The following is a 17,683-nucleotide window of genomic DNA, read 5'->3' on the forward strand; positions in this document are numbered from 1 at the left end:
TGTTTAGTTTTCTGTTTTAGAGTGTTTTAGGTTTATTTGGCCCTCCTCTGTTTCTGTTTGCCCATTTTGATTATTAGGTTCACCTGTCTTCCCTTCAGCTCTCACTTCACACACCTGCCGCCATTTTCCCTAATCACTTCTCCCTGTGTATATAAGCTCTGTCTTGTCTGTGTCTGGTGTCGGTTCATTGTTGTTGTTTCTCAGCGTTATTTGTTCTGTCAGTCTGCTCGTTCCTCTTGTGTTTTTTGACTCCCTGGATTTTGGGATTTTGGCTCCCTGCCATTTGGATTTTTGTTCTTCCTCCAAATAAAGGATTTTACTTATTATTTGTACTTACTCCTGCCTTTGTGTCATCCTGGGTTACTGCATTTTTTTGGGTCCAAACCATCCCTTCACCGTGACACAAGTAACAACTGAGTGTTTAGCAATGCCTCTTTAAATAAAAAAAATGCAATGCTGTTTTTGTTTATCAATTTTAAAAAGTTAATCATTTTCAAAAGGTTTCTTGTTGATTGCTTACAATCAATCGACAAGCTCAGAAATAACTCAGTAGATTGATTAGTTTGTCTTATTAACTGCAGTCCGCATTAAAGAATAAATTCACTCTAATCACTCTAAGCTTTGGTATTAATGAATGTCTTTGTTGTTGTGTCCAAGAATCCCGTCCACATCAGACTGGAGAATCTGTTCTGCATCGTTTCCTGTTTGTTAGTCAACATTGCTCCACATAAGGTTGTGATTGGAAACGGGCTGTTATTAGTCCTGTTTTCTTTCTGATTAATAAAATGTTTTCAATAAGCATATTGTAGATAATTGACCACCAGAACATCCAGCACAAGAGGGTATGAAAAGAAACAAAATTACCTAAAAGTTGAGGAAAGAAATCATTAGAAATGTTGATGTACATGAATGAGGTGAGCACTGGCAAGCCACTCATTTTAGAAAAGGACAGAGACAAATGTAAAACCTTCTTTTAAATGTCTTGATAAAAGATAAAGAAACAATAAAACTACAATTAAAAATTCGTTCTGTGGATTACGATGGAGGTGAAATGTGGTTTTTGGCTTGCCTCTGAGCATTTAGGACAGTTTTACTAGTAATGATGACTCTGATTTGTTCTTTTAAAGTCCAAAAGCAAATGTGTTTTCTGCCACTTAGAATTCCAAAGGAAAACAAGCCAGACTTTCAAAATACCAGCAAAGAAATGTGTTATTAGTGCAGATTTTGTGAGCTACATGGTATATGCGGCATTTTCTCAGCACCACGGCTGTGTAAGGGCCTCTACCTCCCTCTATCTCCCTTGTGCTTTTCCTCCCCTCTTTGTTTTATCTCTGTCTCCATCAGGAACACAGCACGCTCCAAGGGTAAACACACACAAACAAACTCTCCTCGTCATTCCAGGACAGTTTACGTGGGCCGGTGTGATAGCATCTCTTTGCTCTATTGTCTCCATCGCACCATGCTGCACTTTACAAACTTATGTTTATAGGAAACACACAACGGAAGTATTTGTTTCAAGTTTTCACACAAACCTTTTATTTCTGTTTTATCTGTGGCAGAGAGGCTTTAGCAGTTCGGTAAACCTATCTGTCATGACATCTGGGATTATAGATACTCTTGAAACAAATCATAGAGCCGATAACTAATTTAGATATTTTTCCCTAAAGCTGTCTGCTCAGACACAAGGGGGCTGATGCTGCACACAGGTTGTGTAAAGCTGAAGCTAAACTTTACAGCTTCTGGATTTGTACATTTTCTAACTCTGCAGCTTTCTATAAAATATTATATTTCTCCTATCAAACCTGAAGAAGCCAGTTTCAGAGTAACTCTTCCCACGGGCTTTAGGTGATGATTGTTGCTGCAGAAGCAATTATTTTATTTCTAGCTGCTTTCAGTGTGTCAGCATCTCTCTTGTCACCTTCTTTGTGGGTCTCAAAATCCAGCCATATTCTTGTGTTACCAATAAAAATCACATTACACGTGCATGTGTGTGTTTGTGGTACACTGACACACATAAAGCGGTCTGTACATGTCAGGCTGCACGCTCAGGCCTGGTCGAACTCAGGTCCAGCTGTGGAAGCCCTGTCCCAGTAGTTTGTGTGTGCGTGGGGGGGGGTTGAAAAGCATGTGTTTGTTTATGCTTATTTCTGTTGGGTGGGGTCAGACCAGCACTTGTTGATTCTGGTGCATCAAATTACTGCCCATCTGTCACATCCAATCACAGCTTCAGACGGCTGACACGCACAGCACGCTTCTGCACGTGTGTGTGCGGCTGTCTGTCGCTTACCTCCAGCTGTGCTGTGCTGACATGACAAACCACATTTGGATGGTTTTGAGACATTTTCCTCTCAAGTATTTCATTTGTTTTTCTTTTTTCTCCACCTAATTACTCAGTAAATGGTGATTTGTAGTACTGGTTGAAACACTAACACTATACTTTTTATTTTTTTGTATTGTTAGAAGCAAGCGATAGGCCTTTTATAGGCATCTTGTGTGTTTTTGGCCCTGTCTCATGAAATGACTTAAACAACATCTGGGGAATCCATCACAATTGATTCCTCATGTTTGACCTAAGGTACTGTTTAAAGTGCTGCTCTGCTGTCTGCAGGATGAAATTCTTGTCTGTTCAGAGAGCTGCTAGAAAGAAGTTTAGATGTTTTCTTTTATGCTTAATTAAGTCACAATTTCTGATGATTAATTAATTTAGGTTCAAACATCTGATGTCACCCCTGCACATCTTTCAGTTTTTATTTTTAATTTCCTCGTCTTTCCTTGGCTTTTGCGCCGCACCCAAAAAAAAAGAATGAATGTGTGAATTTGAAAGCAAGTCAACACTTTCCGAATCAAAGACAAAGTTAAAAAAGAGGGGGGGGGGGGGGGTATCAACCAGTGGGAAGGATCACTTTCTCTCTCTCTCACCGTAAGTGTCAGAGAGGCCACGCACAAACTCTGCTTGTGAACGTGCTCATTCTGCTCTGCACACTCACAAATCGGAACACTTGCTAGTGTGTCAGTGAGGAGGTCACGACACTGGCAAACTGCCTCTGTGATGAATAACTCTGCACTGAGTTTGTTTCTTCTTAGAATAAGTCTCTTGTCTTTTCCTTGAAAGGATTTTTAACTAAAATAAAAATGTACAAAAGCAATGCAAAACGATTCTTGAAGAAATACACTAAACTAAAAAAAACACCACCTTTCTCCTTGGCTTTTGCTGCTTTTTATCACCCTCTTTTGTTTACCCCCCCCCCCCCCCCCCCCCCCCCCACACACACACACACACACACACCCAGCTTCCTACTGCTTCCCAGGATGCCATGCGGGAGACAGCAGAACGGATTTTGGAGCTGGAGAAGGCACTGAGGGAGAGCATGAACACATCCGCTCATAGGGAGGCTCTGTGGGCTCAGGAGGAGGCTGACCGTGTTCAGGCTCAAAGACAGGTTTACACACAGATATGGAAGCCATACTGAAGCTAGGATAAAACAAACACACACTCCTCATACACACAGATGCCTAAAATCTCAGGTCACCTGATTTTAGTCTTCACACAAAGACCAAATCTTTTTTAACCCTTCATAAGGCCAGCATCCATATTTGGACACTTCCATTCACATCATAAATGATGTCGATGATTTACCACGGATTCTTAGAATTACAGGATTTCACCCAACCAATCAACAGAGATTGAGCTATAGTCACCGTTTGCGTCATGTCACCATTCCACCAATCGTGCCGGGCTATGGCGCGCCAAATATTGATTTGTCTACAGATCCAGAAAGCTGCTCTCCTCTCGTGTTTATGGTCAGATCTCTAAAAGTAACAATGATTTTGAAACTCTCACATCACAAGGTATACTAGTTGTGCTAAATAAGGATTTTTTCTGTTGTAAATGTTAAACTCAGTGAAGTTGGTGAAATCACTGCATGAAAAATAAAGCAGCCATATTTGATCATACGCCCTAAACAAGTAAAATAAACTATGTATATATTTTTAGTCGAATCTGTTGTTTTTTAGACATAGTTTTCATAATCATGGTGATGGTAATAATAACAATTATAATATTGAATATGTTTGGCAGTTTTAAACTAGGATTTCTATGGAAAACAGGACAGTTATTTTCCCACAATCAGTGATGATGAAGAGGACGAAGATGACATTGGTGCAGATCCTCATATATATATAATATTCCAAAATATTATAATAATCTACATTTGATCAGAAATTGTATCTATTTTTCAATAACTTTCAAAAACAGTAATCTGTTTTTTATAAAAATATACTGTATCGCTTAATGGTTGTGTAATTTATGTAAGTATGTATGTAATATTCTACAGTTATATAATGTTCTAAAATTAGCTAAATTATTCTCAAGTGTCCTATAACGGGTTAAATCAGCTGAACTGCACCCCTACGTGGTTACAAGTATTACTGAAGAACACGAGAACAGCCTAATGTTGCTGAAACTTCGATCACTTTCTTCTCCTTGACCAAAGGTCAAAGGAAATAGTCAAACTCTAGTGATTCTTCTTTTTAATGCATTCTTGAAAAAAGCCAGCATGTGTTCAACATGTTGTGCATTCAGGTGCAAATAATTAAAGATTTTGTGGAAACGCCTGGCCCTTCACCACGCATGTCCTGCATTATATCTATCCATCTTTCTGACTGTCAACTGGTCAATCTACATCCCGATGTAAAAGAGAAAAATGGAAGTGTGTGTTTTTTTATGCATGTGGGAGTGAAGGTGTGTCTGCATTGGGAAAGAAGAAGCATGTTTCCTCCCGATGTGAGTGTGCATTTGAATGAGAATGACCTTGCATTACTTATAGGTGCCACAAGAAATCCGAGCGCCATCGGTGGTTAAAGCGAGACCTTATATTTTCAGGGCTGTATCGCTTGAAACTCACTTTTCTCCAGCAGAGCTTTACAGATGAAAGGAGGATGACTGGTATAGAGAGGGGGCCAAGTACGAGAGGGTCAAACTCAGTTTAGAAAACGTAGCCAGAGCCAATACTAACTGTGGCTTGTGTTTTCCTCCTTTGCATACTTTCACGCTCAACTTCCATTCAGCATGGATAGTGTGTTTATCAAACAATATTCGGAACCAGTGAGAAGTCAGGAAGAAAAGAGGATTTATGTCTCTGGGACTTTTTTGCATGTGTAGAAGTGGATGATTCAGCTTTGACTGAAGTTAACTCATGTGAAGATGAATCAGAGGGAACTTAACATAACTTGTGACACATTAACTCTCAGTGACCCAAGGAACCATAATCAAGTCAGAGCCGTTATGTAGAGGATACAATAAGCCAACATGCAGTTATTATGGAGATTATATTTGACATAAACTGAGCTAAAGCACCCCTCTTGCCAAGCTTATGTTGGCTATACAGTGAACTTTGTAAACAAGAAGGGGCTGATATTATTGCTTCGCAGACAAGAGAATTATGTGAGGCGGGAACATCAAGGGGAGACAGGTTTGCCTAAAAGATCACCTGACCCTGGCACAATTTCAAAGTTTCCTGCCAAACTAACATTCTCACACACCCCTCCCTCTCTTCTTCCTCTTCCCTCTGTCCCTGAGTGATCAGTCTCATGATGGGCTGAAAGTCTTCCATCAGCTTGACCCGCTGAAATGGAGCATGGGTAATGGCCCGGGTCACTTCTCTTCACCTCCTTCTCTCCATCTTTCTCAGAAAAACCCTAAACTGTAGTGTTCTTGTTCTTTTTCCCATCTGCCTTCTTAATTTGTCTCATGCAGTTATCTCCACACTCTATTTCCATCCACTTCTGTCTCCTTTCCCTGTGCAACGTTTGAACTCGGCCTTTGAACTGGGAACCCGACATAAACGGACAAGACGGATTTGCTCCGTACCTTTGAGCCCCAATCAGCTTATCGACCTAAGGGGCTTTGGGCTGGGCTTCGCCAGCCTTTAGCCCTGCTGGGGAGCTTTGCCTTGAAGTTGAGCTAAATTAGCACGCACAGGCTCGCTGCTAAGCTGATTAGGTCCTTAATTTCACTAAAATTCATTGTATTCCTTATTAATGATGTGCTGGTGAAGGGAGGGCAGTCCTGAGTGGTGCACTAATGAGGGACTCTGAGAGGTTTGATTGACACATGGTGGGTGTAAATAAAGCTTTATGTGTGTGTGTGTGTGTGTGTGTGTGTGTGTGTGTGTGTGTGTGTGTGTGTGTGTGTGTGTGTGTGTGTGTGTGTGTGTGTGTGTGTGTGTGTGTGACCAACTGCTGATACAAAACATCAGTTGTGATTTTAAACAATTAGTTTTATCCTTGTACCTATAATGGTTTATAGTTTAGCTTTATTGAGACAAAAACAAATAGTTTTTCTTTTCTTTCATTCGGAAAAACAAACAAACAACCCAGTCCATTTGGTTACGCTGAATATTGTCCCAATCCTAGTTCCATACACATCTGTGGAGCACACCTAAAAGCTGGAGGACATACGGGGTGTCCTGGAAATGTGTGAGCAATTTTGCTCTTTCTTAAAAGCGGCCTGTTGCGTTTTTCATCTCCGTCGTATTTTCTTTTTCATCTCAAATGTTTTCATGTATCGCTTGAAAATATAAAACAGTTATTTCTACCAACTTATTTTCATGACATTTTTTCTTGTACTCGGTTATATTAAGAATAAGTTGTTCAGCAATTAGACACATCCTGACAGGATAAAGATGCCCTGAAGTCTCTCTATGGAGCGATGCATTTGAACACACAGGCCCGCATGACTGGAGGACATGAGCGTGAGCAGAACGAATAGATGTACTTGAGTTCTTAAGTGTCATTATCCCCAGCTCTGAAGTAGAACCACACGTGAGAGTTAGATAAAATAAGTGATGAAAGATCGGAGAGTGGAAGGAAGACTTGTTTTCAGCACAAGGGTCAGTTGTCGAACCATTCAACTAACCCAACAAACCCCAGTAATTTCCCCTCCTTCAACATGTCATCTGCCCATTGATTTTCATGTTTAGGCTGTCATTTCATTTCATCTTTACACATTCCAGCACTTAAAAAACACATCACCCACATGCTAAGCATGCACTTTATGTGCATTGTGTATTAGAGTGAGCATGCTCAAGTTTAAAACAGTGTCCACCCGATCTAAGGGTGAAACTTAGTGAACATGCCTTTGGAAAAACAGGAATATGAGTGACTATGGAAGGTTTTAAACATCGTTTTAAAGTGTTCTTCCCTGAAATAGCTGGAAGAGCTGATGGGGGCTTTGGAAAAGACACGGCAGGAGCTGGACGCCACTAAGGTCCGCCTGTCCTCAACCCAGAAGTGCCTGCATGAAAGAGACGGACACCTGAACCATCTGCAGCAGGAGAGACGCAAACAGCTGGAGGAGATCCTGGAGATGAAGTTAGTGTCACACAACATATTTGAATTTAGACACTTGCTATCAATCACACTCTGTGATCATTTCACGAGGTGCATGTGCACAATTTTACTTCTGTAACAGTTTTTTTTAATGATTTTTATTAAACCAGATGAGTCGATTGGGAACTCATTCTCATTTATGACGACGATTTGGCCAAGAGGCAGCAGCAACAGACACATAGTTAGCTTTATACCAAGAAACAACAGATAAAAACAAACAAAATAAAACAGTTTGACATAAAGACAAAGGACTGTTCTCATATACAATATGCACAAGCAATCAAAACAGACAAACAATCTGTCAGTACTCAGAAGCAGGCACATTGATCAGGAAATATTGATTACAATTAAATATAGAAGGTAGATAATAGGTAGGTAGGGTGCTTCAGTGATTTTTGCAGCTCCTTCCAGTCGTTGGCAGCAGCAAACTGGAATGAGAACCAGCCAAAGGAGATACGAGCTTTGGGAATTATGTTGATAAAGACGCATGGCTGGTGTGAAAAATACAGATTTATCTCAGAAATGTAAACCAAGATGTGATTTCTTATTCATTCATTAAGACTTGAAGCTGAGTGTGAGAAACCTTGTTTTTCTTTTTGTTTTATTTATTAATTTATTAATTTATTTTTTGCTGTGACAGAGTCCAGTTTTAAATAATGCACCAAATAACTTGAACATTTTGCACTGAATGGCATACTTGGGCTGGAAACTAGCTATTTAGTACAAATACCTGTTTGGGTTTGAGACTGAACGGAGCAGAGAACGGGTGCAAATAATGCACAAAGGCAGAGCAAAACCAAAACAAATGCATCTCTTATTTTGTCAATCTGGGTCTAGATTTCAATAGCTTTATAACATTATGACAAAATCTGTAATTTTATTAAACTTGTGTGCTTCATGGTACTGCTTACATTTCCATATGCGATTGTGTGTCAGCTTTGTGTGTGTGTGTGTGTGTGTGTGTGTGTGTGTGTGTGCGTGTGTGTGTGTGTGTGTGTGTGTGTGTGTGTGTGTGTGTGTGTGTGTGTGTGTGTGTGTGTGTGTGTGTGTGCGCGCGCTATGAGCTATTTGACTTAAGGGGAGCGCTTCCCCAGACAAATGTCCTTACAGAGTCAGTCACACCAAAGAGAGGACTCGACACATGTGCATCGAAATGACAACTTTTAAAGTTCCTTACACCCCTCTAATCACGCAACATCTAAACCATTGTGTTTACATCTACTGAACCTGTCTGCCCACTTTGTGTGCATGTGTGTACACCGAGGAGGAGTGCCAGAGGAATGCCCTGTGCCTGCTTTTTTCTGCAAACACACATTCCTGATCTAAACCATCATCCTGTTTGTTTTCATTTCCAACATAATTAACGAAAAGCGAGGACACAATCTGTGCTCAAAGTGTGCAGGCTGAATCCAAAACTGCTAAGTGACCCGACATGTGAATTATACTTTTGTTTCTGAGGGGCACAGTTCTTACATGAGTTTTGTGTTACCATCAGATGGTGCCTGAGGAAGCAGCTTAGTGTGATGGTTGGTTGACATAAACAACAATAAAGCAAACATGAATTTTTGCCTTTTTGTTCAAGATTTCTGCCTTGTCCTTTGCCGGAATCAATGAAAGAGGGGCACAGAGGGCATGAGTGTGCGTGTGGTCTCTTGTGCATTGTGTTCTGTGTATGAAGGGGTTGGAAGCTGGGGTTTGGGGTCACTGATGATGAGGATTAAAGGACTGTTGAATTGCTAAAAGGGGAAAGGGAGAGGTTGGGCAAAGCTTCGTGAGACAGGATGAACCACAAAGACATGCATGCAAAATTCACGCACAACCTCGGTGGAACTCACATATAATCACTTTTGTCTGCAGACATGCAAACTCTTACACAAACTGTGGCTTTCTGCTTCAAAAAAAGGGGGTCCATATTCCCACACAGTGCAGCTCTGGTCCAAGTTTGCCCAGAGAAAACTAAACAAGAAAGATATAGGGCAGTGAATGAAAGGTAGCAGGGGAGGGGTCTGGATAATTGGGGGGGGGGGGGGGGGGGAGGAAAAGGGGCCAGGAGGTGGAATATTTCAAATCTTAGAAATCATGAGAGAAGTTTGATTCCATGCCAGGTTTTTCCTCTCTGTTCTGTAATGTGGACCCTGTCTAGAAGGTCAGCTGAATAAACCGTGTAAAGTGTGCTGGGTATGTTTCAGTGTGAATGTGTGTGCACGTATAAACCAAAGAGAGAAAAATGTCCTTTCAACACTGTTAATGAATGAAAGAAACAGAGGGGTGTCATTTTTAATATCCTTTTATTGCATTCTGGGTTTACTTTACTCATAATGCGTGCATATGTGTGTGTGTGGGTGTGCATCTGTGAATATTAGTGCATTTTCTTTATTGTCGTTCTCAGACATGGAGCTGAAAGCTTGATGTATGAAGAGCGGAGCGGGGCTCCTCTATCACCCTGCACCAGATTGAGTTTCCATCATTCTGTACAGTGTTCACACACACACACACACACACACACACAGACACACACACACACACACAGACACACACACACACACACACACACACACACACACACACACACACACACACACACACACACACAGATACAAATGGTCACCAGAGGAGCTACTCATTAAATGAGTCCGGGGTCACAAGGTGTTGGTGTGAAATAGAGAAATGATCTGTTTCGACTTTCTGAGTCGGTCACTGAGATGTTTCCATAAAAAACGCTGAAGTCCCTGATTGTGGGTGGTGTTATCTTTGTTTGAATAATCTGTACTTAAATCAATTAATTTGAAATGAATATTGTTCTTACAGTGATTCATTTATATCACAAATCACTATGTGTTTGATTTAACAAGTTAATCATTGTTTACACTCATACACATTACAATAAGATACATATTAAGGTTAAAAACATTTTTGTATCTGCAAGAAGGCGTGGCTTTCTGAGGAATGTTTTGGTAAAGCCTTCCAGACATGGCACATTCTGATTTGCCAGAATACACCAGAAATCATAACAAAGTAGTTTAATAAAACAAGAATTCCTTCCCGATTAATTCAGTTTCCAGCTGACCCCGATTCACCCAAATCGGGAAAGAAGCATCTCTTTAGAAACAATCTCCTTCGACCTCAAGTCAAAAGCTTTCTGCAATGCTGCAAGTGATTACAGACACAACAGCTCTTTTCAGAGCTACTACACACCTGAGACATCTAACCTGCAGACCCTGGGTTGCATCTCATGGCCGGGGAAGTTGAACTCAGAGGAAGCTACTAATCTCTGAGTATTGTGGTTTCGACGTCCGGTGACCTCACTGCTCTGACAGCAAACCTCCAGACCACCGGAAGCAACTCATACAAGGGTATCGTAAGCCTGCATGCTGGTGTCTGATAAGGTTTTCATCAATAACTAACTCTGTAGTTTATTACAAACAACAAATTCTTTTACACCCAGATTTCACAATTTCTCTCAGATACAAAGAACGGTTGCTACAACATCTAGCTTCCCTCACAACACCTCACATCCACCACATTACATCTCCTTATTCATATCTTGTCATGTATATTAGTTAAGGAAAAAGAATAAAATTAATTTTATAAACTATATACGGACTCTGTTTGAATTAATACGAAGTGTGTTTATGGTCCCTGAACAAGCAAAGAACCCTAGAATCTTCTGATTGTATGGAATATCACATCTTATTGGTCATAATTAAAAATGTATTAATTGCTACAAAGTTAAAGTCCAATAGTCATCATCACACACTGGTGACTGGTCCGCATTTCCATCCCCATGAAGGGGAGCGGTGAGCTGCATCGGTGGCTGCGCTTGGGAATTATTTAGTAGTTTAACCCCCCAAACCAACCCCTTAAAGCTGAGTGTAAAGCAGGGAGGCATTGGGTCCCATTTTAAAAGTCTTTGGTGTGACCCCAATCCCAGAGCGGACACTCTACCACTAGGCCACTGAGCTGGTTAGTTATGAAAAAATATTTTAAAAAACAACATCTGCTTCTTTGAAGCAGGTGCAAAAAGTGGTTTGAACTTTCTAACCAAAACAAAGTAAAGAAATCAGGAAGAAAAAAATCACAAACATTCTAAATCTAGAAGAGAAGCTGCAGAAGAGGGAGGAGGAGAGAACAGTCAAAGATGGAACGTAAAAGAATGATGAAGTGAGGAGGTAATGGATAGGAGGAAGGGAGGAGGAGGATGATGATGGAGAGAGTGGTGGCTGAAAAAACAGGGAGAAGATGGAGTGGAGCTGTGAAGAGTGGGAGGGAGCAGTGTGTGGTTGGCATGAAATGACAAGAAGAAAGGAAAAACATTGGGAAGAATGAGTGAACACAGCACAGCACATCAGCAAACACCCACACTTCAGGGGAAGAAAGACAAACTTTCACCCTCTTGTTGAAAAAAGGGTAAAGAATCGACATTTAAGCATGTTAAAAGTGCATTTTAATTAAAAGGTTGCTTAAAAAGGAGTGTAATCAGCTGATTTCAATGTAAATATTTATATTAGTTACAATTTTTAAGTTGAGGTTTCCAGATTTAATGTGAGGCTTGTTTTCTCCTTTTGAATTGAATTGAAATAGAATTTTGAATGAATCTTTTACACAATAGAACAGTTTGTACAAATTGAATTGAAATTGGATAAGTTAATCATATAGTTATTTTATGCCAGTTGAGGATGCCCCCCTGGTGAGGTTTTCCGGGCACGTCCGACAGGGAGGAGACCTAAAGGTAGACCCAGGACATGCTGGAGGGACTATGTCTCTCAGCTGGCCAGGGAAGCCCTTGGGAGCTGGCCCAAGTGCCTGGGGAGGGAAGTATGGACCTCCCTGCTTAGGCTGGTGTCCCCACAACCCGACTCCGGATAAGCGGAGGAGAGTGGATGGTTTGGAGGCATTTCCATAAAAATTCAACCTGTTTGGTTCATCAGAAATAAATTTTATGTTTGATTATAATGTATTTTGAATGGTGGTGCTGTTGCCTCACAGTGAATCCCAGCTGCAACTTTTCTGCATGGAGTTAGCATGTTCTCCTCATGCATGAGTTGTTTTTCTCCAGTTACTCTGCTTTCCTTGCACAGACTAAAAACATGCATGTTTGGTAAACTGGAGACTCTAAATGTGGGCAGCAGTAGCTCAGGAGGTTGGGCGGGTTGTCCAGTAATTGGAAGGTTGCAGGTTTGATCCCTGCTCCGGATAGAGAATTCTGCTGTTGTGTCATTTGGCAAGAACCTTAACCCGTATTGCCTCCTGGTGGTCGTCAGAGGGACCGGTGGCGCCTGTGCTTGGCAGCATCGACTCTTGTCAGTGTGCCCGGGCTGCTGTGGCTACATTGTAGCTCATTACCATCAGTGTGTGAATGTGTGTGTGAATGGATGAATGATACACCGTAGTATAAAGCGCTTTGGAGTCTGACCCCAAAAGGCAGGTCGTTTAAATTGTCCAGAGATTTGAATGAGTTTGTGAATGAAGGTTTCCGCGTTGTTTGTGGCCCCGCATTCTTGTGAAGATTTATCTTAATAAAATATTTTGATAATAAAATGTTGATTTTAATACACGTTTGTCCCTGAAATGCATTTTGAGCCACTTTCCTTAGGGCAAGTGACATAAATGAGATTTTTAAATGAGAAGATGGAAAATTTTACTGTATAAATAGGAATTAAACTGTTGCAGATCTGTGTGCAAAGAAAATCTATTTTAAAATAAAACATTAGGAAAAAGTTATTAAAATTGAACTTTTTTTACTGAAACAGTTTGTGTAACTACTCTACCTTTTAAACAGCACAAATCAGTCTTGCAATATGTGTATATAATCTTTAAGGTATTAAGCATTTTGCAGAGCTTACCACATTTGCTCTGTGGATTTAGGCTCTCTCTTGCTTCTTTTTGCCCAAGAAATTTCCAGCTGACTTGATGTTGAGATCAGTTCTTGGCTGGGATCGTTCCTCCTGTTGCTTCATGGACCTTGAAGACTTTTCATCATTACTCAATCAGTTAAAGATCTTTGTCATGACATACAGTGATGGAAATTATCAGGCGAGAGAACACGCTGAATAAAATATTTCATATTGAAACTGTCTTTACGTTTGTTCTTTAGTTTTTATGCAAAAGTAGAAAAAGTAGCTGTTGTGCTTTGAAATAAGTAACTGGGATTCACATTGATAAACCCTTTATGACATAATACTGAGATAGTTTTTGACAGTGTGGTTCAACAGCACTTATTATCTAACATATCTGTATCTTTTATCTTATTTGCCTGAAGTGTCACTGTTACCAAAGACAAATCAGAAGGATTTAGACTTTAACCCCAGTTTAGGTTGGGCCCATTATGACCTCATGTAGCCATGTGTTGGATAGTAACAATAATTCATGCTATAATGAAGCTTAGAGCTGCAGCGACATTATGACTTTCAAATCCCCATTGTAGACATCCTGTCTGCAGAGCACCATCTCCAGGGTAACTCGGACTAAACAGCCAAAGAGACCAGCCATACTGGCAAGGTCATGTCCCCGCTTACTGATCTTTCTCAGGGGGCCACACACACACACACACACACACACACACACACACACACACACACACACACACGCACACACACACACACACACACACACGCATGCATACACACACGGAGACTTAACAAATGCAGAAACTATCACATATGTTTGCACAAATAGGTACAGCATCTGCACACATTCTTTCAAGCACGTTTGCATAGAAAAAGTGCGTTCATCATATGCACTAGTGAACAATGAAGCAACAGTGTGTTCCCCTTGCAGCTGTGTAATCATAAATTTACAAAATTCTGGTAATGCTTCCACTCTTACCAAATCCATACTAGAGAACATACATTTTCGATGTAAAATGTATAAACTTCTTCACACAGACATTTAGAGACCTGCTGCTATAGTGCAACTGCTGTGAGAGCTGCTAATGAGACATGGAGGGTCCGAACAGCATGTGAATGGGATTCTCTGTGTTGAAATGAGGAGGGGCTGATCACACGTCTCCTTCCTCTCTCAGAACAGGTTTGCGTGTGTGTGTGTGTGTGTGTGTGTGTGTGTGTTGCCTCGTGGGAACTTGGGCTCATTTATCATGTCTGTCGGTCCTCCCCTGGCCTATGACACGCGTGTTTACATTCGACGTGTGTGTCAGCTGTCGAGCATTTAGGTGTGTTATCATGACACGGCAGGTTTTTGAGGTTTTGTCAATAGAAGACTTGATCAGCTGAAAATCCCCGCCTCGATGTGCTTGTTCAGTCTAGAGAAGTAAAGGACCTTTAACTGGTTTAAACACAGTAGCTGGCCCAGATACAACAAAGAAGACACACTTTAAGTTCAGTTAGAGCTTTCTTTTAAGAAAACGGGCTTCAAGAATATTAACAAATAAAAATAAATGCTAAATTTAAAGGTGTGGTTGACTGAATATAGTTGGTCACTCCGAGTTTTTCATGAAGGCTGAACATGAAAATAGTCTCCTACACCTATCTCTTGCATTAGCTTCTAATAGAGAATTGACGGTAAAACTCTAGGATTTGAAGATGCTCACAGATCTACGTTGTTCATGGACTCACTCATCTTGACTCACGAGACGAGGGGGAACGCTGTTGTTGTTTTAACATCCAGGAATCAGTAGCAGATGTCTCAGCAAGTTTAAGCTAACTATTAGCATTAGCAGCTTCACCACATGGCAGAAGTTCCTCCAAGCTTGTGTTGTTTTGGCATTCATTCCTACCAGAAAAAAATGACAAAAATGAACTGTTCATTAAAGGCGGTTTTTATGTATTTTATAAAATTATTCTACTATTTTTTAAACATCATAGCTATAAGTAAATTAGAGTTTTCAAAATATTTTTTTGTGAATTAGGATTACAAAGCCCCCTAAAAACGTGATGTTGAAACTGCTTTCAACTTTGTTCTGAGTTTCTCATTTGAGTGGAATTATTCTTTCAAACTCTCCTCTGACTGTATCCCCATCACTCCTCTGACACCGACCTCCTATACTTCCTCTGGGTATTTACAGCTCTCCCGCCTCTATTTTTTGTCTGTTTTTCTTTTGTTCTATCTCTGAACAAGTGGAAGAATGCCTGGAATTTATCACACATACCTAATAATTACTATCACAGGAAATGGTGCTGAGGAAGTAGGTGCTCAAGCCTTGCTAATTAGTGTCAGTCGTAAACACACGTGCACATACTTGCACGCAAACACACATGCACTTATTAGCATAGCTTGGTTTTTTTTAAACGTAGTGGTCTCAAGAAAAAAACATACAAAAAACATATAAAGACTCAACCGGGAATATAGTTAATGACCCTGAAAGAATAAACAACACCTTCAGAGACTTTTACCAAAAGTTGTACTCACCACAGATAAACCCATCAGATCATGAGATCAATGAGTTCCTTGACAGGATAACACTTCCTAAATTATCAGACAGCCAAGTTACAGTCCTGGACTCGCCACTAACATCAGCAGAGCTCCAGGAAGCCCTTAAATCCATGACTAATAGGGAAGCTCCAGGTCCAGACGGGTTCCCAGTAGAATTCTACAAAGAATTCTGGATCATTCTGGCTCCAACATTTTTCAGAATGGTGAGGGAAATCGAAGAGAAAGGCAGATTACAGCTAAAAATGAATTCAGCCAATATTAGCCTCTTGTTAAAACCAGGCAAAGACCCGGCATTTCCTACCAGCTATCGCCCAATTTCTCTTATTAATGTTGATCTCAAAATAATTTGTAAAGCCCTGGCAAAAAGATTAGAGAAGGTAACCCCCTTCATAATACACCCTGACCAAACTGGTTTCATTAAGGGTAGACAGTCATCCACAAACTCACTTAGATTACTTAATTTGATAGATTTCTCTTACAGTAGAAACATAGAAACTAGTATATTATCTCTAGATGCAGAAAAAGCTTTTGATAGAGTTAACTGGAAGTTCTTATTTGCAACTTTACATAAGTTTGGCTTTGGGAACTTCTTCATAAACTGGCTACAAACATTATACAGTTCACCAACAGCACGTGTCAGGACGAACGACCAAATATCAGCTAGCTTCTGTCTTCAGAGGGGGACCAGGCAGGGATGCCCACTCTCCCCCTCACTATTTGCTATCTTTATCGAACCACTAGCAGCACCAATTAGGCAAACAACAGACATTAAAGGGATAAAGTGTAAGAAAATAGAACATACGATCAGTTTTTATGCAGATGATGTTTTACTCTTTCTCCAGAATTCTCAATCCTCTCTCTCCCAAGCAATAGAACTGATAAACTCTTTTTCAAGTGTTTCAGATTACTCTATAAACTGGTTAAAATCCACAGTTCTACCAATTAATTTCTCTTTTGTCAATTTGCTTAATACACAATTGGAGTCAGGGAATATCACATACCTGGGAATTAATATCTCTCCCAAGTTAGCTGATCTAACCAAATTAAACTACATCCCACTTTTAAGGAAAGTGGAAGATGATCTTGCAAGATGGAAATGCTTACCAATATCACTCATGGGGAGAGTTGCTACAATTAAAATGATGGTCTTACCTAGAATAAATTACTTATTCTCGATGATCCCAAACAAACCACCAGCTGACTGGTTTAAATCTCTGGACTCCTCAATTACTAAATTCCTTTGGCAGGATATACCTCCACGGATTAGCTTAAAAACGCTTCAGAAGACCAAAGACAGAGGAGGACTGGATTTACCCAACTTTTATTATTATTTCTTAGCCAACAGGCTGCAATATATACCAAGATGGTTGCAAGATAACCCATTAGATGAGTCCAGGTTAGATATAGAACAGACACTTTGCAATACGATAGAGCTTTCAGACTTACCATTTATTAGCTCAAGCATAAGAAAACATGAAAGCTTTAAAAGTATTAGTATCAGCACCTCTCTGACAGCATGGTGGGAGTATCTTAAAATGACAGAGTCTTCACTAGTACCATGCAGACGCACACCTATCTGGAACAATCCTGACATTTTGCAAAACAACAAAATGATGAACCTTCCGGACTGGAAAAATAAAGGAATCCTATACCTGGAACACATATATGAAGGATTGGACTTCATCCCATTTAATCAAATAGTTTTCCAATTTGGAATGGATAAGAATAGCTTTTTAGAATATCACCAAATTAAATCTGTAGTCAAACAAAAATTTAAGCTCAATAAAATAGAATTACAAACACCACCAAGGGTATTAGACTTTTATAATCTCAAACCCCCCAAACTACTGTCTAAAGTATATAAGACACTGTCCAAAATAGACGATAAAATTGCAATCCCTATTGA

The 17,683-nt window shown here is 40.2% G+C and overlaps 1 protein-coding gene across 3 annotated transcripts in view; it reads left to right on the forward strand.

The window, feature by feature from the left end:
- LOC107391005 (ERC protein 2) overlaps positions 1-17,683 on the forward strand; it is a 300,921-nt gene that overhangs the window by 160,882 nt on the left and 122,356 nt on the right. For all 3 annotated transcript variants that reach the window (XM_054745980.2, XM_070545069.1, XM_070545070.1), the window contains one exon: positions 7,211-7,371. In XM_054745980.2, the coding sequence (XP_054601955.2) occupies positions 7,211-7,371 (161 nt within the window). The remainder of the gene's footprint in view (positions 1-7,210; positions 7,372-17,683) is intronic.

The sequence above is a fragment of the Nothobranchius furzeri genome, chromosome 15 (genome assembly GCF_043380555.1).
Source record: "Nothobranchius furzeri strain GRZ-AD chromosome 15, NfurGRZ-RIMD1, whole genome shotgun sequence".
Taxonomy (NCBI): Eukaryota; Metazoa; Chordata; class Actinopteri; order Cyprinodontiformes; family Nothobranchiidae; genus Nothobranchius; species Nothobranchius furzeri.